At 45.6% G+C, this 24548-nt stretch overlaps 1 protein-coding gene across 9 annotated transcripts in view; it reads left to right on the top strand.

Moving 5' to 3' along the window:
- Window positions 1-701: 701 nt before the first annotated feature.
- PRPSAP2 (phosphoribosyl pyrophosphate synthetase associated protein 2) overlaps window positions 702-24548 on the top strand; it is a 76108-nt gene continuing 52261 nt past the window's right edge. The window contains exons 1-7 of one of the 9 annotated variants that reach the window (XM_055385983.2): window positions 2538-2708; window positions 8781-8884; window positions 11158-11253; window positions 11487-11637; window positions 12961-13013; window positions 18256-18322; window positions 23314-23486. In XM_055385983.2, coding sequence (XP_055241958.1) covers window positions 11519-11637; window positions 12961-13013; window positions 18256-18322; window positions 23314-23486 — 412 coding nt within the window. In that variant the 5' untranslated portion in view covers window positions 2538-2708; window positions 8781-8884; window positions 11158-11253; window positions 11487-11518. Of the gene's footprint in view, window positions 846-2213; window positions 2284-2497; window positions 2709-8657; window positions 8721-8780; window positions 8889-11157; window positions 11254-11486; window positions 11638-12960; window positions 13014-18255; window positions 18323-23313; window positions 23487-24548 lie in introns of those variants that run through there. The other 8 variants (XM_055385978.2, XM_055385976.2, XM_063706610.1 and 5 more) reach the window with 8 other exon arrangements.

Genomic DNA, 24548 nt, shown 5'->3' with positions numbered 1-24548 from the left:
CCAGGCCCTGGGAAACAGTGATCAGCAGGAAGGACGAAGAGCCCACCCTCATGGGGCTTACAGTGTACAGGGGCTGAGGTGGTGATATTTGTCAAATAACCACCCAAACACTTAATTAGAAATCGTGATAAGCCCAATGAAAGAAAAGTACATGAAACAGTTTTATTTGGGAAGGAGGTGGTTTAGGGAAGACTCGAAAGTGACAATGGAGCTATCAAGTTCAAGAAGGAGTTAGTAGGGGAGGCGGCTGCAGGAAGAAGTGCACGCCTGGAGGCAGGAACAGCATGTGTCCCGGTAGTTCAAGGTGGCGGGCCCAGGCGGGTGAGAAAGGGCAATGGAGAAGGAAGCAGAGGAGACCGTGCAGACACTGCAAGTGCCAGAAACCCGATCCACACTGGCTTCAGAGGGTGGAGGGGAGGTTCTTCTTGGCTTCCATAATAGAAATGTCCAGGGACCTGCCGACTTCAGATTCAGCGCAAACTCATCTGGGCCCGGTCTGTATCCCTCCCCCTCTTTTCTCTCAGCACTTTCCTCAGGCGGTTCCCCTCCTGGCATCCCAGCGACTGCAGCATCAGCAGGAGAGAGTAAGCCTCTCCAGTCCCGGCGCAGGGATGGAGACGGTGTTTCGTGGGCTCCGATTGGCTCAGTAGCCTATCTTTGGAGCGAATCAGCGAGCGGAGAGGGATGAACTTCTCTGACTGGCCAGATCCAGTCACATGCCAACATGTGACGCGTGGAATCTACGCCAGCCACAGCAGAGGGGTGGGGGTTGTGACCGGAGTTAGATGCCAGCGCAGAAGGGACGTGAGCCCAGCCGAGGTACCGCTGAAGAGGAATCAATTTTGGTATGCAGATAATCACTGGGCTCATGGGTCTTGCTCTTTACAAAGAGGTGTGTCCCTGTAAAGTTGTCAGGCAAAGGAAATGTTTCAAACGACTCCATTTCACGAAGTCTCACCTAATTTATAATTCGTTAGTTGAGATGCTTGTATTCTTCGTTTCTAAAATAAGACGTTGAACCATAAAGACTCTAGCTAGCTCTGCAACCTCTGATGAATATTTCATGCCTCATTATTGTGAAAAATCCAAAGCAGAATTGGAGAGAAGATGTGGTATAGGGATTAGGTAAGTGAAGACCTGTGCAAAGCCTCCTGGGTCGAAATTCTGTCCACTGCTTTGTCATTGGAAAAGTTATTTAACGTCGTCGTCTCAGTTCCCACAACTATTAAAATGGAGAGGATAACAACACCTACCTTATGCTCTTGTGAGGATTAAATAAGTTACCGTTAATATATGTAAAGCACTTAAAAGAGGACCATGTGTTTGCTATTATTATGTTATCCATACAATAAAGAGTAAACATTACCTAAGTTATAAAGAACTTAGGCAATGGATACCAAAAGTACCAATTCCTTTATAATAAAAGAGAAAAAGGCGACAAGGCAAATAACGATAATAACTGATAATGGCTGGGCGCGATGGCTCACGCCTGTAACCCCAGCACTTTGGGAGGCCGAGGCGGGCGGATCACTTGAGGTCAGGAGTTTGAGAACAGCCTGGCCAACATGGTGAAACCCTGTCTCTACTAAAAATACAAAAAATTAGTCGGGCGTGGTGTCGCACACCTGTAATCCCAGCTACTCGGGAGGCTGAGACAGGAGAATCGCTTGAACCCGGGAGACGAAGCTTGCAGTGAGCTGAGATCGCGCCAGTGCACTGCACTCTAGCCTGGACAACAGAGCGAAACTCCGTCTCAAAACAAAAAACTAACAAACAAAAAACTGATCATTTATTATACACCCAGAACTGTGCTTTTAGCACAGTTTTGTTTTGTTTTGTTTTGTTTTGTTTTTGAGATGGAGTCTTGCTCTGTCACCCAGGCTGGAGAGCAGTGGCGCGATCTCGGCTCACTGCAACCTCTGCCTCCCGGGTTCAAGCGATTCTCCTGCCTCAGCCTCCTGAGTAGCTGGGATTACAGGCGCGCACCACCACGCCTGGCTAATTTTTTTTTTTTTTTTTTTTGTATTTTTAGTAGAGACGGGGGTTTCACTATGTTGGTCAGGCTGGTCTCGAACTCCTGACCTCGTGATCCTCCCGCCTCAGCCTCGCAAAGTGCTGGAATTACAGGCGTGAACCACCGCGTCTGGCCGTATTGTCTCATTTAATCCTCACAACAGTCTTATGGAATGGGTGCTGCTATCTTTGTTTTTCAGATGAGGAAACAAGCTCAGAGGGTTGAAATGACTTGTCCAAGGTTACAGGCCAGTGGAGGCTTGAACCCAGGTATTTGTAATTCCAAATGTCATACTCTGTCCACATTCATTCCTTGTAACCTGCCTGGGCTGTCACAGTTGGTGTGGGGCTAGCAGCTCTCCAGGGACCAAAACAGGCACATCCCCGCCCACCGCCCCGCCCATCGTGCCAGCCCGACTCCACCCCTGTGGCTACACCCACTGCCCCGCGCCTTCCCCACTGGTGGGCCACGCCCACAGCCCCCAGCCAGGTGCCTCCGCTGTCCGGGCTCTAGTCCCGCCCCCGCCCCGCCCCCGCCCCCGCCCCTCCCCGCCCACCGGCCTCGCAGTCACCGCGGACGCCAATCTTGTGCATGGAGTCGCCATTTTGCTCCTAGAGAGGCCGCCAGGAGACCCGGCGCTTTCTTCCTTCTGCAGCTGAGGCTGCGGCGGGGCCGGGGCTGGGGTCGGGGCCAGGTAGGCGGGCGGGAGCCAGTGGCGAGCGGCGGCGAGGGCTGGCTGGCTCCGGCATTGCGGGGCGCAGGTGCAAGGGGCGGGGAGCCCGCGGCGCCCGCAGGCGGACGGGTCGGGGTCCCTGGGTGGTGGCTGCTTGGGGGCTCACTGGGGCGACCTCGCGCCCGCGGCCCTTCCATTTTTCCCTCCCTTCTTCCTCTCCCGCCAGGGGTCGGCGGGGGCGGGGGACGGGCGTCCGGTGCCTGGGCTCTCTCCGCTCCCTGAGGCGCCGCTGGGGAGTCGAACCCTGATTATGGGACCTGTGGTGAGCAGCCCTGAAAGCAAGCCCAGACCCAGCCATTCTCCGTCCCTAAGCTGACACGGAGCCCCTGATTTTAATTTACCTGGCTTTGCTAGTTACGAATATATCTCTCACCTCCTAAAGGATGATTTTATCCAACTCAGAACTCACCCCAGCAGAGATTGAGGGGGAACCGTGATGAAATTTTTAAGTATTCTGCTTGATGATAATAATTTTTCTCTTATGTTAATGTTGGCTCCGTTTGGGTGTTTAGCTTTTGAAAGGAGTATGAAAATGCGGAATGGGGCTTTGGGGCTTGAGGAGGTGTGATCTCTAGTGTTTAAAAAATTTAATTGCACAAATAGAAATAATTCACCCACATTATTGAACCCCACTAAAGCATATCCTTTTTGTCCATATTCCTTTCCTGCTGCCCTCGTGTGTACCATTATTACTCAGTTGTGATTTGAGCTCGTTCCACTTAAAGTCATTCATAGATACTTTTGCGTCGTGTTGAATATTTATTGAATTTCTGTTCTGTGTTTTACTTAATTACTTTATTATGGAACCTTTACACAGGTCTGGTGTACTTGTTCTTTGAAAAGTCTTATGTTGACCACCATCACTGAGCATATAGCTTTTTCCTTATTTCCTTGGGATAATTACCCGAAGTGGAAATACCGAATCAAACTTCTGTTTTCTTTCTTTGGCACTATTATATAAATTGTTTTCCAAACAAGGCATGTTTACAATAGACATTTTTCAAAATCTGGGTATTTGTCCGATTTTGCTCTCTGTATGCAGAATTCAGCGGGGTGCCAAGTCGTTTTCTGTGTGGGTTAAGAGACAGGCTGTGCAGCCCACTGTTGCATAGGACTAACTACTACAAATCATGCTGAGACCGAGCTATTTTTGCTGCTTAGAGGCTTTGCAGCCTTGAGTAAGTTTCTTCATCTGGAAACCTAGCTTCCCTGTCTAAAATGGGTCTCATTCTAGTGCTTGCTTCACTGGGTTGTCATAAGCATTGTGAACACTCAGATGTTAGGCATGAGTTAACATTCTGTTGGAGAGATAAGCAGAGCCTGGGATCATAGAGAAGTGGAAGAGTAATTCGGTTTAGAATTTGCCCTTCAAATTCTCATCAATATTGATATTAAAAACAGATTTCCTTGGAGTGAGGCACATCACTAATAAACATACATAACAAGTTTTTTTATTTTTATTTTTTTTGCAGAGTCTTGCTCTGTCTCCCAGGCTGGAGTGTAGTGGCGCGATCTCAGCTCACTGCAACCTCTTGCCTCCCGGGTTCAAGCGATTCTCCTGCCTCAGCCTCCTGAGTAGCTAGGATTACAGGCATGCGCCACCACGCCCGGCTAATTTTTTGTATTTTTAGTAGAGACAGGGTGTCACCATGTTTGTCAGGTTGGTCTCAAACTCCTGACCTTGTGATCTGCCTGCCTTGGCCTCCCAAAGTGCTGGGATTACAAGCGTGAGCCACCATGCCCGGCCAATAAACATAAATTTTTATACTTTTTAATTTTTTGACACAGAGTCTTGCTCTGTTGCCCAGGCTGGAGTGCAGTGGCGCAATCTCAGCTCACTGCAACCTCTGCCTCCCAAGTTCAAGCGATTCTCCTGCCTCAGCTGCGCGAGTAGCTGGGGTTACAGGTGCATGCCACCACACCTGGCTCATTTTTGTATTTTTTTGTAGGGGTTTCGCCGTGTTGACCAGGCTGGTCTCGAGCTCCTGACCTCAGGTGATCCGTCCACCTTGGCCTCCCAAAGTGCTGGGATTACAGGCGTGAGGCACTGCGCCTGGCCGGTTTTTATACTTTATGATGCCTGTTAGTTCATCTTTCAATTTCATTTGTTAATCATTGTGACTCATTGAGGTCAGGCATTATTCAGCAATCATTTGCTTAGCCTCTACTGTGTGGCAGCTGCACAGGGTATACAGCAGAGAATATCATGGTAAAAAATAATCTCTGCTGCCTGGACCTTAAATTCTGATGGGGAAATCTTTTTACCAAGGTTATATCTCTTGTCTGGAAGGTAAAGGCTGAGGCCCAGCAAGGACAAGTGATGTCCACGTGGCCTAGTAGCTGGAAGGCAAACCCAACTCTTCACATTCCTACTTCAGCCATCTTTAAGTAGAAGGTATTTACACAGTAGATGCTTTAGAGGGAAGACAACACACTTCAATGTGAGTCTTCCCCATCTGAAATGTGGGTGAGTGGTTTTGAAATGACTGCTAGTCTGTCCAAAGGAAATGATCTCTCAGTGTGGTTTCTTCATTCATGAGACTTAACATTCTCAAATCTTATTCAAAAGAGGAGTATGATTTGCTCTTTAAAAGGTGCTAAGATTCTCTGAAAACGGTGTGTTTTCATACATGTTATAAATAATTCTCACACATTCTAGAGTAAATTTAGAATAAACATAAAGCAGTTATAGCTCATGGGGAAAATAAGGGAGTGTTCTCATTTCACACTAAAACCTTGTGCTAACAAGCCTCCTGCCAGCCCCATCTCGATGATTATTATGTTTTTGAGGATAGTCTTTATAACTCTTTTCTTGAAGCTTGGTAAAGAACACAGCCTTAATTACCAACAGAAGAAAGGAGAACTAAAACTACAAGCAGGCCTTATGGCCGGGCGCAGTGGCTCATGCCTGTAATCCCAGCACTTTAGGAGGCTGAGGCGGGTGGATTACCTGAGCTTGGGAGTTTGAGACCAGCCTGACCAACATGGAGAAACCCTGTCTCTACTAAAAATACAAAATTAGATGGGTGTGGTGGCGCATGCCTGTAATCCCAGCTACTCAGGAGGCTGAGGCAGGAGAATCGCTTGAACCGGGGAGGCGGAGGTTATAGTGAGCCGCAATCGCGCCATTGCTCTCCAGCCTGGGCAACAAGAGTGAAACTCCATCTTAAAAAAAAAAAAAAGAAAAAGAAAAGAAAAAAAAGAAAAATAAACAGCCCTTATGTTTGATTAACTTGTGAAGTGAATAGTCACAAAACATGACTATGTTGATAGTCATTTCCAAGTGGATGCTCCCCAGTCCACTCCACCATGTCATTTTGAGGGTGGTCTTAGGTTAGGATTCTATATAGAAGCCTATATCTGAAGTCTAGAACGTCAGAGACCACATGCAGGGTGTTGCAGGCCATTTTAAACCATGAGAGATAAGGAAAGACTTCAGGAAATATTCTAAAAAATATACAAAGGCAGGAGACCTATCTTGAAATAGTTTGGAGGCCGTCCTGTGGAAAAGGAATTTGATGTTTCCCATAAATCTCTAAGGAGAGGACAAGAACCAGTGGGCAGAAGCTGCAGGAAGAGGAATCTCAGCATGTTCTTTTGTTTGTTTGTTTGTTTTGAGACGGAGTCTTGCTCTGTCACCCAGGCTGGTGTGCAGTGGTGCAGTCTCTACTCACTGCAACCTCCGCCTCCCAGGTTCAAGCAATTCACCTGCCTCAGCCTCATGAGTAGCTGGGACTACAGGCGTGTGCCACCAGGCCTAGCTAATTTTTGCATTTTTAGTAGAAATGAGGTTTCACCATGTTGGCCAGACTGGTCTTGAACTTCTGACCTCAGGTAATCCGCCTGCCTCGCTCTCCCAATTTGCTGGGATTATAGGCGTGAGCCACTGCGCCTGGCCACAGCATGTTCTAAGGAAGAATTTGGAATGATGGGCCGTCAGCAGATGTGGGCATCAGACCCTGGGGCTGTTCAAGCTTCTGTTGAGTGGTTCCTTGGCAGGATTCCTACAGATGGGCTTTGAACAAAAGATTTAGGAGGGATGGGCTGAACTACCTCTAAGATCTCTTCCTACCTCTAAAATACTTTCATTCTAAGTGTTCCAACTCCTATCAGGAATCCTGCTGTACTTTAAGGAGCTTCTTATTTGAAGGTTAGGGGGTGTAAAAAAAAATGCCCCCCCACCCCCATGGCTGTTACTGTACTTGTATGGTAGATAATCAAGATGTTAGAAGTCAGTTCATAGGTAGCATGTCCGATATGCAGGGCACTGTGTTAAGTGCCTTGCAGAAATTTTACAGTCACCTGTGGGGTCAGTTTTCACAGTTGTATGGATGGCAGAACTGAGGCTAAGAGATTTTGAGTATTAGATAACTTATGCAAGTCCTCACTGTGAGTTTAGGGGAAGTATTTCAAGATGCAAACATGAGTTTGACTCCAAATCCTGTATTTACAACTACAGGAAAATTAGTTTGTTTTTATTTCTTTTCCTGGACCTGTAACACCCTTTTATTTATTTATTTATTTTTCTGAGACAGAGTCTTGCTCTGTCTGCCAGGCTGGAGTGCAGTGGCATGATCTCAGCTCACTGCCCACTTTGCCTCCCAGGTTCACGCCATTTTCCTGCCTCAGCCTCCTGAGTAGCTGGGACTGTAGGCGCCCACCACCACGCCCACCTAATTTTTTGTATTTTTAGTAGAGACGGGGCTTCACTGTGTTAGCCAGGATGGTCTCGATATCCTGACCTCGTGATCCACCTGCCTCGGCCTCCCAAAGTGCTGGGATTACAGGCATGAGCCACCGTGCCCGGCAATTATTTATTTATTTATTTATTTTTTTGTGACGAGGTCGCATTCCCATCGTCCAGGCAGGAGTGCAGTGAAGTGGTGCAATCATGGCTCATTGCAGCCCTGACCATCTGGGCTCAAGTGATCCTCCCACCTCATTTTTTGATTTTTTTGTAGAGACTAGGTCTCACTGTGTAGCCGAGGCTGGTCTCAAACTCTTGGGCTCAAGCAGTCAGCCCACCTTGGCCTCACAAGGTGCTGGGATTAGCGGTGTGAGTTGTTGTGCCTGGCCATACCTTTGGTTCTTAAACACACATGTTTATTGGTTGAGAGATGGCTTTAGAAGTACTTAAGATCCCTTCCAGAATGTTGATGATTAAACGTATTCTTTCTTTCTTTCTTCCCTTTCTTTCTTCTTCTCTTTTCTTTTCTTTATTTGAAACGGAGTCTCGCTCTGTCGCCCAGGCTGGAGTGCAGTGGCGTGATCTTGGCTCACTGCAAGCTCTGCCTCCTGGGTTCATGCCATTCTCCTGCCTCAGCCTCCCGATTAGCTGGGACTACAGGCACCCGCCACCACGCCCGGCTAATTTTTTGTATTTTTTAGTAGAGACGGGGTTTCACCGTGTTACCCACGATGGTCTCGATCTCCTGACCTCGTGATCTGCCCGCCTCAGCCTCCCAAAGTGCTGGGATTACAGGCATGAGCCACCGTGCCCAGCCAATTTCTTTCATTTATACCAGCCATTCTGCTAGTAGCCTTTGCAGATGCTACATTGTCCTGTAAAAGGCCTTAGCAAACTTTTTCTGTAAAGGACTAGATAATAAATATTTCAGGCTTTGTGGGGCATACTTGCTGCTTTTGTTGTTATCTAGAGACAATTTGTAAACAAATGAGTGTGGCTGTGCTACTGCCTGTATTACAGAAATAGGCTTTCAAGGGACCTGATTTGGCCTGTGTAGGCTGTAATTTGCTGATCTCTGCCCCAAAGCCACTTCCATGATATAGATGCCACTGTCCACCTTGGTCACTTTAGGGCTTTGGTTAGTTGTGTATACATTTCTGTTTATAAGTCATAGGCAAATTTAAGGTAAATTGCATTGTAGTCTGCCATATTTCCCATTGCAGATTCCTGGGTTGTGCCAGCTGGAATGCCTCTGCAGGAAGTGCTAGTGGGACTGTGCAAAATAGGTCTCTATTATAATATCTTCTTTTTTGTTGTTGTTGTTGTTGTTTGTTTGTTTTGGATAGTGGGTCTCAGTCTGTCCCCCAGGCTGGAGTGCAGTGGTGTGAACATAGCTGTCTGCAGCTTTGTCCTCCAGGGCTCAAGTCATACTCCCACTTCAGCCTCCCAAGTAGGTGAGATAATAGGCATGCATTACCATGCTTGGCTAATCTTAAAATTTTTTGTAGAGGTGGTAATGTCTCACCACATTACCCAGGCTGGTCGCAAACTCTTGGGCTCAAGCGATCCTCTGGCCTTGGCCTCCCAAAGTGCTGGGGATACAGGCGTGAGCCACTATGCCTGGCCAAGTCTGTATCTTCTAACCCAGATTGCCAAAATAGACTGGTTAGTGAAAAAGCAAATTATAGATACAATTGCACAATTACGTCTTTTTGTGTTTGAAACATTTTATATACACACACACACACACACACACACGTAGATATGTATTTTTTTAATTAATTAATTTTTTTTTTTTTTTTGAGACAGAGTCTCACTCTGTCACCCAGGCTGGAATGCAGTGGCATGATGTCAGCTCACTGCAATCTCTGCCTCCCAGGTTCAAGCAATTCTCCTGCTTCAGCCTCCCAAGTAGCTGGGACTATAGGCATGCACCACCACACCCGGCTAATTTTTTGTATTTTTAGTGGAGACAGCGTTTTGCCATGTTGGCCAGGCTGGTCTGGAACCCCTGACCTCAGGTAATCCACCCACCTCGGCCTCCCAAAGTGCTGGGATTACAGGCGTAAGCCACTGCGTGGCCTTTTTTTTTTTTTTTATTTAAATTTTTTAGATGGAGTTTTGCTCTCATTGCCCAGGTTGGAGTGCGGTGGATCTCAGCTCACTGCAACTTCTGCCTCCTGGGTTTAAGCGATTCTCCTGCCTCAGCCTCATGAGTAGCTGGGATTACAGGCATGTACCACCATGCCTGGCTTATTTTTATTTTTATTTTTTTGTATTTTTAGTAGAGATGGGGTTTCACCATGTTGGTCAGGCTGGTCTCGAACTCCTGGCCTCAAGTGATCTGCCCACCTCGGCCTCCCAAAGTGCTAGGATTACAGGCGTGAGCCACTGTGCCTGGCCGTATATAATTTTTATGGAGGTCACATGTATAAATGCATAGAAAAGGTCTTATGTTGTCCCTACCAAACTGATAAGAACTCTCACTTCTGGGGAGGACCTGGGATTGAGGCTGGTGACTTTATCCTTAACTATCATGTTTCAGGTTTTTTTTTTTTTTTTTTCTGAGACGGAGTCTCGCTCTGTTGCCCAGGCTGGAGTACAGTGGTGCAATCTTGGCTCACTGCAACCTCTGCCTCCTGAGTTCAAGCGATTCTCAAGCCTCAGCCTCTAGAGTAGCTGGGACTATAGGCAGCCGCTACCACGCCCAGCTCATTTTTGTATTTTTAGTAGAGACAGATTTCACCCTTTTGGCCAGGCTGGTCTTGAACTCCTGACCTTGTGATCCGCCTGACTTGGCCTCCCAAAGTGCTGGGATTACAGGTCTGAGCCACCGTGCCCAGCCATGTTTCAGATTTTTATAGGGAGGATGTGTTTGTGTTTTACTTGTATAATTAAAATTTGAGAATAATGAAAAAGATTAGCTTAGTTTCAGCTCATTGAGGATCTACACCAGCCTTCCCAGAGGTCTCAGGTGAACATACAACTGTGGAAATGCAGTGGGCTTGCTGAGAAAGGGCCCCCCTGCCCACAGCCTGCTGGATTGTTGCTGTTCCTCCCATCTAGCATCTCCATTACGTGATGAGGACACTCAGCACTGATGACGACTTTTTTTTTTTGAGATGGAGTCTTGCTGTGTCGCCAGGCTGGAAGTGCAGTGGCACGATCTCAGCTCACTGTAACCTCTGCCTCCCAGGTTCACGTCATTCTCCTACCTCAGCCTCCCGAGTAGGTGGGACTACAGGCATGCGCCACCATGCCCAGCTATTTTTTGTATTTTTAGTAGAGACAGGGTTTCACCATGTTGGCCAGGATGGTCTCGATCTCTTGATCTCGTGATCCGCCTGCCTTGGCTTCCCAAAGTGCTAGAATTACAGGCGTGAGCCACCACATCTGACCAGCACCGATGATTTATAAGCCAGGGACCTTTTTATTTTTGGCCCACTGCCAAAATTTGGGTGTGACCAAAACTGTCATTTGGGTGGTCGCTTAAGTGTCCTTCAAGGTGATTATCTAGTCAGCCCGTGTTCCACTTGAGGAAAATGAAGATGAGAGGTCAGTTTTAGACATGACACAGGGCAGCTGAAAGGCCGGGAAAGGTTTTATGGTAAACAAGGATTACAGGAAAAGCTGGGTGTAGATGGGTCATTTATTCTTTGTTTAAGGATTAATCAGTCCTTGTTCTCGCTAATGGCTCTGCCATTTTTCTGTGTGTTAATCCAGGAGGAATTTTGTTGTCAGAGAATAAAAGGAGGTTGTCCATAATTGACTTTAAGCAGCAATCAGTAAAACATTGAGCTCTTCAGCTCCGCCTTTCTTGTAAGTTTATCATTTCTTCTTAGTGGTTGTGAACATCATGTGATAATGTATTTCCATAAATTTAGGACCCTGAAATCCAAGTGAACTTTCTGTTTGTCCGTATATATCTAATATTTAAAAAATACTATTAGGATGGAAACTAATTTCCTTCAGCTGAAGTCATTTCCTTTAAAAAAAATTCAGGTATATTTCATATCATATGGCAGTTTTTAATAAGTATTATATCCTTCTAGGCTCTGAAAATTGGAAAACCAAGAAGGTTTTGATGTTTTGTGTGACGCCACCTGAATTAGAAACCAAGATGAACATAACCAAAGGTGGTCTGGTGTTGTTTTCAGCAAACTCGAATTCATCATGTATGGAGCTCTCAAAGAAAATTGCAGAGTGAGTTATAATTGCACCATTAAAATCTATATTCATTATGTGATGCTTTAAATTTGATAATCAGATTAGCAGTTATTGTTAAACTTGAAAGCAGATATTTTATAATTATAAAATAATTATATCTTTTTTTCATCATGTATCTTTTTTTTCATCATGCAAGATGTTCATGTAGTATGTTTCATCTGTATATATTAAGGGCTATTCTTTTTGTAAACTATCCCATCTCCCTACATTTCAGCAGACATTTATTGAGTGCCTTATAAGTGCCAGGGATTGTGTTAGGTGCTATGTATATATAAAATTATTTGAGTATAAAGCACACTGGGGCCGGGCGCGGTGGCTCACGCCTGTAATCCCAGCACTTTGGGAGGCCAAGGTGGGTGTATCACAAGGTCAGGAGATCGAGACCATCCTAGTTAACAAGGTGAAACCCCGCGTCTACTAAAAATACAAAAAATTAGTTGGGTGTGGTGGTGGGCGCCTGTAGTCCCAGCTACTTGGGAGGCTGAGGCAGGAGAATCGCTTGAACGCAGGAGGGTTGCATTGAGCTGAGATTGCACCACTGCACTCCAGCCTGGGCAACAGAGCGAGACTCTGTCTCAAAAAAAGAACATTAACATGTATATTATATGAAATAACTTATAGCTTATAGTTTAGTATAATTTTAGATATTTATTAAACAAATATTGTACCCCTACTACTGTGTACTAGACCTTGATCTAGATGTTGGGGATTATCAGTGAGTCAAGATCCATCCTTTTTATGAAATTTACATTTTAGTGTGGGAGCCAAACAGAAGTCAAGTCAACAAAACAAACAAGGTAATTTCAGATGATGTCAATGCTATGAAGAAAACTGTGTGAAAGTAATGATGGGGCAGGTTGTTCTGCTTTAGCATGTGTGCTGAAGTGCTTTTAAACTGAGGGTATGGCGTGTGAGTTGAGAAACCTGAATGAGCCACCAAGTGAAGGTCTGGAGGCAGAGCCCCCCAAGCAGAGGGGACAGCAGATTCCAAGCCTCTGCAGCATGCAGGAGGAGTTCTTGGTGTGTCTCAGGAACGTGGGCTGGAGTACAGAGTGTCCAAGGAAGATGGCTGGTGAGGCAGGCAGAGCGGGACTGCATAGTCCTTCCTGGGGAGACATGGGGTTGGGGTGAGGGGCTAGGTAGTGGATTGATGTAACAATTTAATGTTGACTTTAAATTTTATAAGAAGAATAACTTTATTTTATTTTACTCTTATCGATTTACGAGTCTCCTTAAATAGTAAAGATACTGGGTTTCTTCTATTACTTTTTCAGCTTTTTCCCCCTTTCTCTTCTCTAGGCGGCTAGGGGTGGAGATGGGCAAAGTGCAGGTTTACCAGGAACCTAACAGAGGTGAGCTATCTTGGGCATGTGGAACATTGAACTTTTTGTGAAATGTGGCATATTGGCTCCGTCCTTCATCCTTTACTATTGAAACGATTTGATTCAGTTGTACATTTCCATTAGCAAGAAGTCAGGCAGGCAAGGTAGAACAGAGTGGTTTTTTAGCTCTCACTAATACCAGCTAGATATGTAACCCTGGTGCAAGTCATTTCTGGGGCTTGAACTCCAGTTCTGAGACTTCATTCAGTAAAAGCTGCAGACATATTTGAACCAGCTGGTCAACTGAATGAACATGAGCTCAACTGTTGCTTAAATTTATGTCACCTTAGGCAGGATGAGTAAATCCTGTCACCTTAGACAGGATGAGTAAATCCTGTGTGACCGCCATTTTAGTTAATCTTTATTTGCACCTAAGCTGCCTTGGGTTAGACTTCATAAAATATTGTTAAGAAATACTTTTTGCTAATTGATATATGTCATTACATAATTCTCCCAAGTTGTAAAAAAAAGTGTTATTTAACCTTTGTAGGTCCAGGTGTGGTGGCTCATGCATCTAATCCCAGCACTTTGGGAGGCTGAGGCAGGCAGATTCCTTGAGCTCAGGAGTTGAGACCAGCCTGGGCAACACGGCAAAACCCTGTCTCTACTAAAAATACAAAAATTAGCCAGGAGTGGTGGTTTGCACTTGTAGTCCCAGCTACTAGGGAGGCTGAGGTGGAAGGATTGCTTGAGCCCAGGAGGTGGAGGCTGCAGTGAGGTGTGATCATACCACTGCACTCCAGCCTGGGTGACAGAGTGAGACCCTGTCTCAAAAATAAATAAATAAATAAATAAATAGAAAGTGATCTTTGTAATTTCTTTAGCAATGGTGGATATTTGAAATTATTTTAGGCCAGGCGTGGTGGCTCACGCCTGTAATCCCAGCACTTTGGGAGGCCGAGGTGGGCGGATCACCTGAGGTCAGGAGTTTGTACATCAGCCTGGCCAACATGGTGAAATCCTGTCTCTACTAAAAATACAAAAATTAGCTGGGCTTGGTGGCAGGCGCCTATAATCCCAGCTCCTGGGAAGGCTGAGGCAGGAGAATCGCTTGAACCCGGGCGGTGGAGGTTGCAGTGAGCCAAGATTGTGCCATTGCACTCCAGCCTGGGGGGAACAAGAGCGAGACTTTGTCTCAGGGGGAAAAAAAAAAAAGAAATTATTTTAGCAGAAGTGATGGACAGCTTGCATGGGCTTGAGAGTTACACACCTTATCCTTGACAAGTTATTTAACCTTTCTAAACTATAAATAAACTGTAAATTAGGGCTGTTTTGAGGATTAAGTGGGATAACTTGTGTGCCTACCAGTTTTTGGCACACAGTAGGTGCTCAATATATACTTATTCCTGTTCCTTTTCCACTAGATTTAAAAAAAAAAATTTTTTTTTTTTTTGGTAGAACGAGGGTCTCATTATGTTGCCCAGGCTTATCTCAAACTCTGGGCAAAAGCAGTTCTCCCATTTCAGCCTCCCAAAGTGCTAGGATTACAGGTGTGAGCCACCAGGCCTGGCCCCCCTACAGGATTTTATCAAATATTTACATATTATAAAGCCTACAGGAGGCTTTGATAAAAAGGCACAAGTTTTGCTGTTCCCATGTTTATCTCCGTTACTGCCTCTTTTCTGTCTCCCAGGATCCCTATGTGGCGTCAGTAGGGAAAAAGTATAATTAAACTCTGCAAGGAGAGTTTGGAGAAGATTCTTCCCCTAGAGGGGATTGAATGATGTTCTTTGTGTGGAGTCTAGGAGGGAAGGTGAAAGGGAGAAGCAGTGGCATAAGACTCCAGGAGACTGGTCCACTCTCCAGGTTTCTGAATAAAGGGAGAGAAAATACTTGGTGTTTATTGGGAAGGAAGGAAGTAATATTTGTGAATTTCTTACTGTTACCAGATACTGAAAAACTGAGTTCAGGAGTTCAGGGATTGATGTTAGGTACAAGGTCCAATTTGAATCCGGATCTCCCTGACTCTAAAGCTCATTTTCTTTTCTTTTCTTTTCTTTTTTTTTTTTTTTTGAGACAGGGTCTTTCTGTGTCACTCAGGCTGAGGTGTAGTGGCATGATCAGGGCTCACTGCAGCCTCTGCCTCCTGGGCTCATGTGCTTCTCCCACCTTAGCCTCCCCAGTAGCTGGTACTACAGGTGGGCACCATGCTGCCAGGCTATTTTTTTTTTTTTTTTAAATATGGAGTCTTGCTCTGTCACCCAGGCTGGAGTGCAGTGGGGCAATCTTGGCTCACTGCCACCTCCGCCTCCCAGGTTCGAGTGATTCTCGTGCCTCAGCCTCCCAAAGTGCTGGGATTACAGGTGTGAGCCACACACACACACCCAGCCATAATTTTTTTTTTTTTTTTGATACGGGGCTTTGCCATGTTGCTCAGGCTGGTAAAGCTCATTTTCTTAACATCATACCACATTCTTTTGTAAACTTGTATTCCGTTTTTTCCAACATTTTTTTTCTCTTATCCTCACAATCTGTTCCCATTTTGCTACTTTTTTTTTTTTTTTTTTTTTTGTGAGACAGAGTCTTGCTCCATTGCCCAGGCTGGAGTACAGTGGCGCAGTCTTGGCTCACTGCAACATCTGCCTCTCAGGTTCAAGCGATACTCCTGCCTCAGCCTCCCAAATAGGTGGGCTTACAGGTGTGTGCCAGCACGCCCGGCTAATTTTTTGTGTTGTTGGTGGAGACGGGTTTTCACCATGTTGGCCAGGTTGGTCTCGAACTTCTGACCTCAAATGATCGTCCACCTCAGCCTCCCAAACTATTTTCCTACATTTTTAATGAAAATGTTCAAACATATAAAAAAGTTGAAAGAATAGTACAGTGAACTACCGCCTAGCTTGAACAGTTAACATTTTGCCATATGAATATGTATGTGGCGAACCATTTGAAATTAAGTGCAGGCCGGGTGCGGTGGCTCACTCCTGTAATCCCAGCACGTTGGGATGCTGAGGTGGGTGGATCTCTTGAGCCCGGGAGGTCAAGACTGCAGTGAGCCATATTTGCACCACTGTACCACAGCCTAGGCAACAGGGCGAGATGTGTCCCAAAAAAAGAAAAAAAATGTAAGTTGCAGACAGTTAATCCTTGAATACTTGACCATGCATCCTCTAGGAATAATTACTTTCACCTAAATAAATATGATACCATTATCACATTTAAAGAAATTAACTACAGGCAGGGCATGGTGGCTCACACCTGTAATCCCAGCACTTTGTGGGGGTCAAGGTGGGTGGATCACTTGAGACCCTTGAAGTTCGAGACCAACCTGGGCAACATGGCAAAACCCCATCTTTACCAAAGATAAAGAAATTAGCCAGGGTTGGTGGCACACAGCTGTAATCCTAGCTACTTGGGAGGCTGAGGCAGGAAGATCACTTGAGTCCGGGAGGTGGAGGTTGCAGTGAGCTGGGATCACGCCGCTGCACTCCAGCCCGGGCAACAGAGCAAGACCTTGTCTCAAAAAAAAAAAAAAAAAGGAAAAGAAAATTAACTTAACAATTAAGGACAATTCTTTTTTTTTCTGTGGCCTCAAGTGATCTGCCCGCCTTGGCCTCCCAAAGTGCTGGGATTACAGGTGTGAGACACCGCACCCAGCCCAACAACGATTCTTTAATCATCTAATATATGGCCTATATTCACATTTCCCTAATTGTCCTAAAGGGTCTTTTATTTTTTATTTTTTTGAGATGGAATCTGGCTTTGTCACCCAGGCTGGAGTGCAGTGGTGCGATCTTGGCTTACTGCAACCTCTGCCTCCCAGGTTCAAGCAGTTCTCCTGCCTCAGCCTCCTGAGTAGCTGGGATTATAGGTGTGTGCCACCAAGCCCAGCTAATGTTTGTATTTTTAGTAGAGACGAGGTTTCACCATGTTGGCCAGGCTAGCCTTAAACACCTAACCTCAGATTATCCGCCTGCCTGGGACTCCCAAAGTGGTGGGATTACATGTGTGAGCCACCGTGCCCAGCCTAAAGGGTCTTTTATAGTTGTTTTTTCCAACACCTCCACCCCAAACCAGGATTCTTAGTTCAAGGGATTTTTTTAAAAAATATCTCTTTAGTCTCTTCTATTTTAGAGCAATCCCCTCACCTCTTCCTTTTTCTTCCTGTGACAGTGAAGAGGTTGTCTTGTAGAATGTCCCATTATGGATTTGTCTAATTGTTTCTTTATGACTGATCACACATATTTTGAGAGTAGGGATATTAGGTCTTATTTATCTTTGTTTCTCACAACATACAATGTTTTGTACCTAATACATTCTGAATTGATAATTGATGCTGATTGAATGAGTATATAATTTTCTTTTTTTTTTTTGAGACGGAGTTTCACTCTTGTTGCCCAGGCTGGAGTGCAATGGCACAGTCTCGGCTCACCGCAACCTCCGCCTCCTGGTTTCAAGCGATTCTCCTGCCTCAGCCTCCCGAGTAGCTAGGATTATAGGCATGCGCCACCACGCCTGGCTAATTTTGTATTTTTAATAGAGACGGGGTTTCTCTATGTTGGTCAGGCTGGTCTCGAACTCCTAACCTCAGGTGATTTGCCCGCCTTGGCCTCCCAAAGTGCTGGGATTACAGGCATGAGCCACTGTGCCTGGCCTATGATTGTCTATAAAGATACTGTGCTCAGGCTGGGCACGGTAGCTCACGCCTGTAATCCCAGTACTTTGGGAGGCTGAGGCAGGCAGATCGCAAGGTCAGGAGATGGAGACCATCCTGGCTAACATGGTGAAACCCCGTCTGTACTAAAAAAATACAAAACAGTTAGCTGGATGTGGTGGCGGGCGCCTATAGTTCCAGCCACTCGGGAGGCTGAGGCAGGAGAATGACGTGAACCCGGGAGGCAGAGCTTGCAGTGAGCCAAGATCGCACCACTGCATTCCAGTGTGGGCGACAGAGCAAGACTCCGTCTCAAAAAAAAAAAAAAAGTTACCATGCTCAGAGTGGTACAGCACTCAACTGTTTGTATATATAAGGGGTGAGAATTATACATTTACTTATTTCAAGTCAGAAATGTAATTCCCTCTTAAAGCTGTGTTTTAAAAAGTGATTAATGGCAGTATGTGTATTATCCCTTGTAACATCTAAAGCCTACTGAGTCTTATAACAGTTTGAGTTGCCATATTCTATTACATTAGGGAATAATACAGATTTTTTTGTGTATTTTGAAAAATTTGAACTATATGCCTTTCCTTCTCTTCTTTTTCCTTTTCCTGCCAGAAACGAGAGTACAAATTCAAGAGTCTGTGAGGGGAAAAGATGTTTTCATCATCCAAACCGTTTCGAAGTGAGTATCCAGCAGAAGTGTTGCTTTCTGGGTTTCAGTTTAGGCATGAGTGTTTAAAATAATGATAGATGGCTAGCCAGGAAGAGTTATAATAGTCTTAAAATTAGTATATCTTACCAATTTAGAATTTAGAAAACTAAGTTTTCTGACATAACTGCTGACTTTTACATGTTCTTTCAGTGTTTTTCCTTCTTTCTTTCTTTTTTTTTTTGAGACAAAGTCCCACTCCTTCACCCAGGCTGGAGTGCAGTGGTGCAATCTCAGCTCACTGTAACCACCTCCTCCCAGGTTCAAGTGATTCTCTTGCCTCAGCCTCCCGAGTAGCTGGTACTACAGTTGGCGCCACCATGCCTGGCTAATTTTTGTATTTTAGTAGAGACGGGGTTTCACCATGTTGGCCAGACTAGTCTTGAACTCCTGACCTCAGGCAATCTGCCCGCCTCGGCCTCCCAAAGTGGTGGGATTACAGGTATGAGCCACTGTGTCCAGCCACTCAGTGTTCTTAACGGGTGGAAATAACCAAGTATTGGAGTAGAGGCTCTTTTTTTTTGAGACAGAATTTCACTCTTGTTGCCCAGGCTGGAGTGCAATGACGCGATCTCGGCTTACCGCAACCTCAGCTTACCGCAACCTCTGCTTCCCAGGTTCAAGCAATTCTGCCTCAGCCTCCTGAGCAGCTGGGATCATAGGCATGTGTCACCACGCCCGGTTAATTTTGTGTTTCTAGTAGAGACGGGGTTTCTCCATGTGGTCAGGCTGGTCTCGAACTCCCGACTTCAGGTGATCCACCTGCCTCAGCCTCCCAAAGTGCTGGGATTACAGGCGTGAGCCACTGTGCCCGGCCTGGAGTAGAGGCTGTTAATGATAATAGTATACATTAAGTTTCCTAACAATTAACAGCCAGAATTTTGTAAAACTTGCAGGGAAGCATTTCTAGTTCCCTCCTCTCCCCAAAAGAAACAGAGGCTAGGGGTGGAGACATTTCTTAGTTGGGGTTCTTTAAGCTTTTATTGCATATAAAAGTGATCATTATTTACTGTTTTATTACATAAATTAAATTAGCTGAGAGGATAAAAAACTGTACTGAAGGAATGTGTATTCCTGTCTGGTGTGACCTTTGACACACCTGTGTTCTGGAAATTGTTTGGTCACATATGTTTAAGCTAGGTATAGAAGATTCAATGCAGCAAGGCTGTCTCTGGCACTCTGGAAGGGAGGGTGATCACCTGGAGCCCTACTTTTTTTTTTCTTTTTCTTTTTTTTCTAAGAGGTAGAGTCTTGCTCTGTTGTCCAGACTGGAGTGCAGTGGTGAGATCATAACTCACTACAACTTCAAACTCCTGGGCTCAAACTATCCTCCTCCCAAGTAGCTGGGACTACAGGCATGCACCAGCATGCTCACCTCATTTTTTCATTTTTTGTAGAGATGGAGGTCTCACTGTATTGCCCAGCTGGTCTCAAACTTTTGGCCTCAAGTGATCCTCCTGCCTCGACCTCCTATATTGCTGAGATTCCAGCAATATAGAAGGTGAGCCTATCACACCTGGCCTTAAAGCCCCACTTTCCATTGTGTGTTTGTCCACAAATGTCCCTAAATGCTTCTGTGTATGAAGTTCTTTGCTCAGAACAAATTTTAATGTCTAGAAATCAGTTTGTCTAGTGCATTATTTTTTAGCTTAGAGAGTCTGAAAGTTGCTGCATGCTTAATTTGTGTATATACATATATAATACCAACGAAAGGGAAGAAGAAGGCCATTTCGGGAGACTTTAGTCTTGGAACACACATTTTTTTCACCTAAATTTTGAACATTTTCTCTCCTGGTCTTTGGTTTATTGGGATGAAGTCACAAAACCCCCATCTCTCCTGGGAAGAGGAGTGGCAGGGGAGACCTGTCCTTGCATCCTATAGCCCTGGCAAACGGGTGTGCTCTGAAGGAGGAAGGGTGTGGAGGGCCTTTGCCATGGTGCCCTGGCTTCACCTTCTGCTGTGACACCCAGGATTCTCAGCAGAGCTGGAGGTGGGGGCACGGAGCGCCAACTGCCCCTGCTGCTGCTGTCCTCTTTCCCCTTTCCCAGGTCTGCCACAGAACCAGGGTGGAAGTGGAGGACTCACCTGTGCCCACATCTTAACCCTTTACCTCCAGCATCGGGGTAGGGAAGGGGCGGGCACAGAACAACTTACACGGCTTCTGGCTCCTTGGTTTCTGTGTCTGTGGTACTTTTATGTCCTTACAGACAAGTGTGATTCCATTGGATAAATGCACAGAGGTTGTGTGGATTACCCAAGGGGATGGGTAGGCATTGAGGGCACCCCTGGACTTAGAATTTAGGACTTCAGAAGGGTGACTGCTGATCCTTCTCATTTTCAAGTCCTTCTGGTTCTTTATTTTTGTACATTTCAGTACTTATCCTGTGCCCCTGTCTTTTGTCAGTTTCATATTCCTCTAATCAGAATCACTCAGCACCCCTTTCATTTTCTCTCCGTGTCTCATTTTGCATTGTTCCATACCTGATGTAAGCTTGTGTTAACTCGGGTTCTCAGTCTTGTCCATGTTGCAGAGTCTGGACGTCATGGTCTTCTTTGTGAAATACCATGAAATAACATTTAGTGTTGAGGGCCAGATGTGGTGGCTCATGCCTGTAATCCTAGCACTTTGGGAGGTCGAGGTAGGCATATCAGTTGAGGCCAGGAGTTTGAGACCAGCCAGGCCAACACGGTGAAACCCTGTCTCTACTAAAAATACAAAAAATTAGCTGGGCGTGGTCATGAGCGCCTGTAGTCCCAGCTACTCAGGTGGCTGAGGCACGAGAATTGCTTGAACGCAGGAGGCAGAGGTTGTAGTGAGCTGAGATCACGCCACTGGATTCCAGCCTGGGTAAAAAAGGCTGGGCGAAGTGGCTTACACCTATAATCCCAGAGCTTTGGGAGGCCGAGGCGGGCAGATCAGGAGTTCAAGACCAGCCTGGCCAACATGGTGAAACCCTGTCTCTACTGAAAATACAAAAATTAGCTGGGCGTGGTGATATGCGCTTCTAATTCCAGCTACTTGGGAGGCTGAGGCATGAGAATCGCTTGAACCCAGGAGACAGAGGGTGCAGTGAGCCAAGATGGTGCCACTGTACTCCAGGCTGGGTGACAGAGTGAGACTCCGTCTCAAAAAAAAAAAAAAGCCTGTAATCCCACCACTTTGGGAGGCCCCAGGCGTGCAGATCACCTGAGGTCGGGAGTTCAAGACCAGCCTGACCAACATGGAGAAACGCTCTCTCTGCTAAAAATGCAAAATTAGCCGGGCATGGTGGCGCATGCCTGTGATCCCAGCTACTCAGGAGGCTGAGACAGGAGAATTGCTTGAGCCTGGGAGGCGGAGGTTGCGGTGAGCCGAGATCATGCCATTGCACTCCAGCCTGGGCAACAAGAGCAGAACTCCGTCTCAAAAACAAACAAAAAAATGATTTAGTGTTGTCAGATACATCTTATACTTCATTTTACTACAGATTAGTGGTAGCACTAAAAATATAAGAGAAATTTAAAATTAAGAAAATTCCATCCATTAACTGAAGTTTTCCTGTATTTCAAACAAGACTGTCCTTATCTGAGTTCAGTAATGGAAAGCCTTGTTCCTCCACTCTTATCCTTCCCATAGAATACTTTTCTGAAAATCTTTTTTTTTCCTAAGTTAATTAACAGGGTGAAAGTCTCTTTTAACTCATCAGATGTCAGACTTGTTGTATAGTGACAGAGAACCTACTCACCTGAATGTTCTGTTTCCATTCACTCCTTCTTTCATTAACAAATACTTATTTTGAATGTCTACAATATGTGAATTACAGTTAGTTACACGTATGCGAGATGCCTCCATGATTAAAACAGAGAAAGTCCTTGTCCTTGTGGAGTTTATATTCCAGTGGAGGAAGACATAAAGTGAGTATAATAAAGACATAGATTATCTAGAAGGTGATGAATGGTTTGGAAAAAAATAAGACAGCATGGTGAGATGATAGTGGTGAGAGGGCAGAGAGAGGCGGACAGGGTAGGCCTCATTGTGGAGGTGATATTTGAACAGAGACTAGAGAAGGTGAAGGAGAGTCAGGTGACTAGGTGGGGAGAAAAGCATTGCAGGCAGTGGGAACGCCTAGAGCAAGCCCCTTAGCGGTGTGAGCTGCTGTGGGAGGACTGAACAGGGTCAGGTGTGGCCAGGCAGGAGGGGAGGGGCGGATCCTCAAGTTTGGACTGGAGTTGTAAATTTGAGAGTTGCCACCATCTATGAAGCTGTGAAATTAGATGAGAAGCCCAAAGGACGAGAGGGAACAGAAAGAGAGGACACATGAGCAAGTCCTGGGACGTGAGGCTGGGGAGAAGAGGAACCAGCAAAAGAAACCAAGGGTGGAAGGAGGACACCAGAGAGGGGCATTCTGGAAGCCAAGTGACCGTGGACATGGCCGCATGGAGGCCACTGATGACCTTTATGAAAACAAAGCTTCACTGGACTATTTGGGAGGGACTGAGAGTAGATAAATTGGAGATAGTGTAAGAAGTACAGCAAAGGGGAGCAGAGGGGAGAGTGGTTATGAGTCGTGTTAATGGAAGTAACAGAATGTTTGTGGCCGATGGGTTGTCAGTGGTGGAGGCAGGAGAGGAGAGAGAATTCCTTACATAGGTGTGCCATTTGGAGGGATTAATTTTAGGGCCACTGGCATGGAAATTTCCTCTGACTGATGACTGAGGGCAGGCCAACTCCTGGGGCACAGATGCACATAGTGGGAGCTTGTGGACACACTCCTCTGAGAGTACTTAAGTAGGGTGGTCAGTTGAGAGCAGATGATGGGGGATCTTATGGAGGCCTGAGAAAAGAGGAATTTATTGGTTGGTTTTTTTCTGCCTTGCACCTTAGGTTGTATAAAGGCATGAGTAACACACTGCTGACACTTTTTGGAACAGGGAATACTGTGTTGTAGATCCCTTGATGAGATTTGCTGTGTCTTTGTTACAGGGACGTGAACACTACCATCATGGAGCTCCTGATCATGGTGTATGCATGTAAGACCTCTTGTGCCAAGAGCATCATCGGCGTGATACCCTACTTTCCTTACAGCAAGCAGTGCAAGATGAGAAAAAGAGGCTCCATTGTCTCTAAATTGCTGGCTTCCATGATGTGCAAAGCTGGTAAGAATGGCAGATGTTTCACAATTAATTGGGGGCCTGGGAGTTTTATTTATTTATTCTCTCTTTTTTAAGACAGGGTCTTGCCCTGTCACCTAGGCTGGAGTGTAGTGGCGTGATCATAGCTCACTGCAACTTGAACTCCTACAGTCAAGAAGTCCACCAGAGCCTCCCAAGTAGCTAGGACTATAGGCACATACCACCCTGCCTGCTAATTTTTAAATTTTTTGTAGATACTGGGTCTTACTATGTTGTTCAGGCTGGTTTTGAACTGCTGGCCTCAAGGGATGTTTCTGCTCCGGCCTCCCAGGGTGCTGAGATTATAGTCATGAACCACCATACCCTGCTGGAGTTTTATTTTTACCTTAGAAATATCAAAGTAATGGCTGGGCACAGCGGCTCACGCCTGCAATCCCAATGCTTTGGGAAGCTATGTGGGATGATCTTTGAACTCCTGGGCTCAAGTGATCCTCCTGAGTAGTTGGAACTATGGGCATATACCACCGTGCCTGCCTAGATAGGCATATATTGGAAAAGATACATATTATTCTGTGTCAGGCATTTTCAGGTAACAACCTAAGTATTTTTCCTGTGTTTCTAAATAACTTCATAGTTGTTATTGGGTATGTGTGTCAATATATTTGTGTTTGTGTGTGTGCGCGCTTGTATAAGTGTATATGATTTTATTTATTTATTTATTTATTTTGAGATGGAGTTTCGCTCCTGTTGCCCAGGCTGGAGTGCAATGGCATGATCTTGGCTCACCGCAACCTCCACCTCCCCGGTTCAAGCGATTCTCCTTCCTCAGCCTCCCAAGTAGCTGGGATTACAGGCATGCGCCACCACGCCCGGCTAATTTTGTATTTTTAGTAGAGACAGGGTTTCTCCATGTTGGTCAGGCTGGTCTCAAACTCCCGACCTCAGAGATCTGCCCGCCTCAGATTCCCGAAGTGCTGGGATTACAGGCGTAAGCCACTGCACCCGGCCTATGATTTTTTTATTTTAATTTTTATTCTGTTGTATTTATTTTTTTTTTGAGATGGAGTCTTGCTCCGTTGCCCAGGC

This window comes from Gorilla gorilla, chromosome 4, assembly GCF_029281585.2.
Source record: "Gorilla gorilla gorilla isolate KB3781 chromosome 4, NHGRI_mGorGor1-v2.1_pri, whole genome shotgun sequence".
Classification (NCBI taxonomy): domain Eukaryota; kingdom Metazoa; phylum Chordata; class Mammalia; order Primates; family Hominidae; genus Gorilla; species Gorilla gorilla.
The sequence above is the reverse complement of the archived record's forward strand: the minus strand, read 5'-3'. Positions and strand labels throughout refer to the sequence as shown.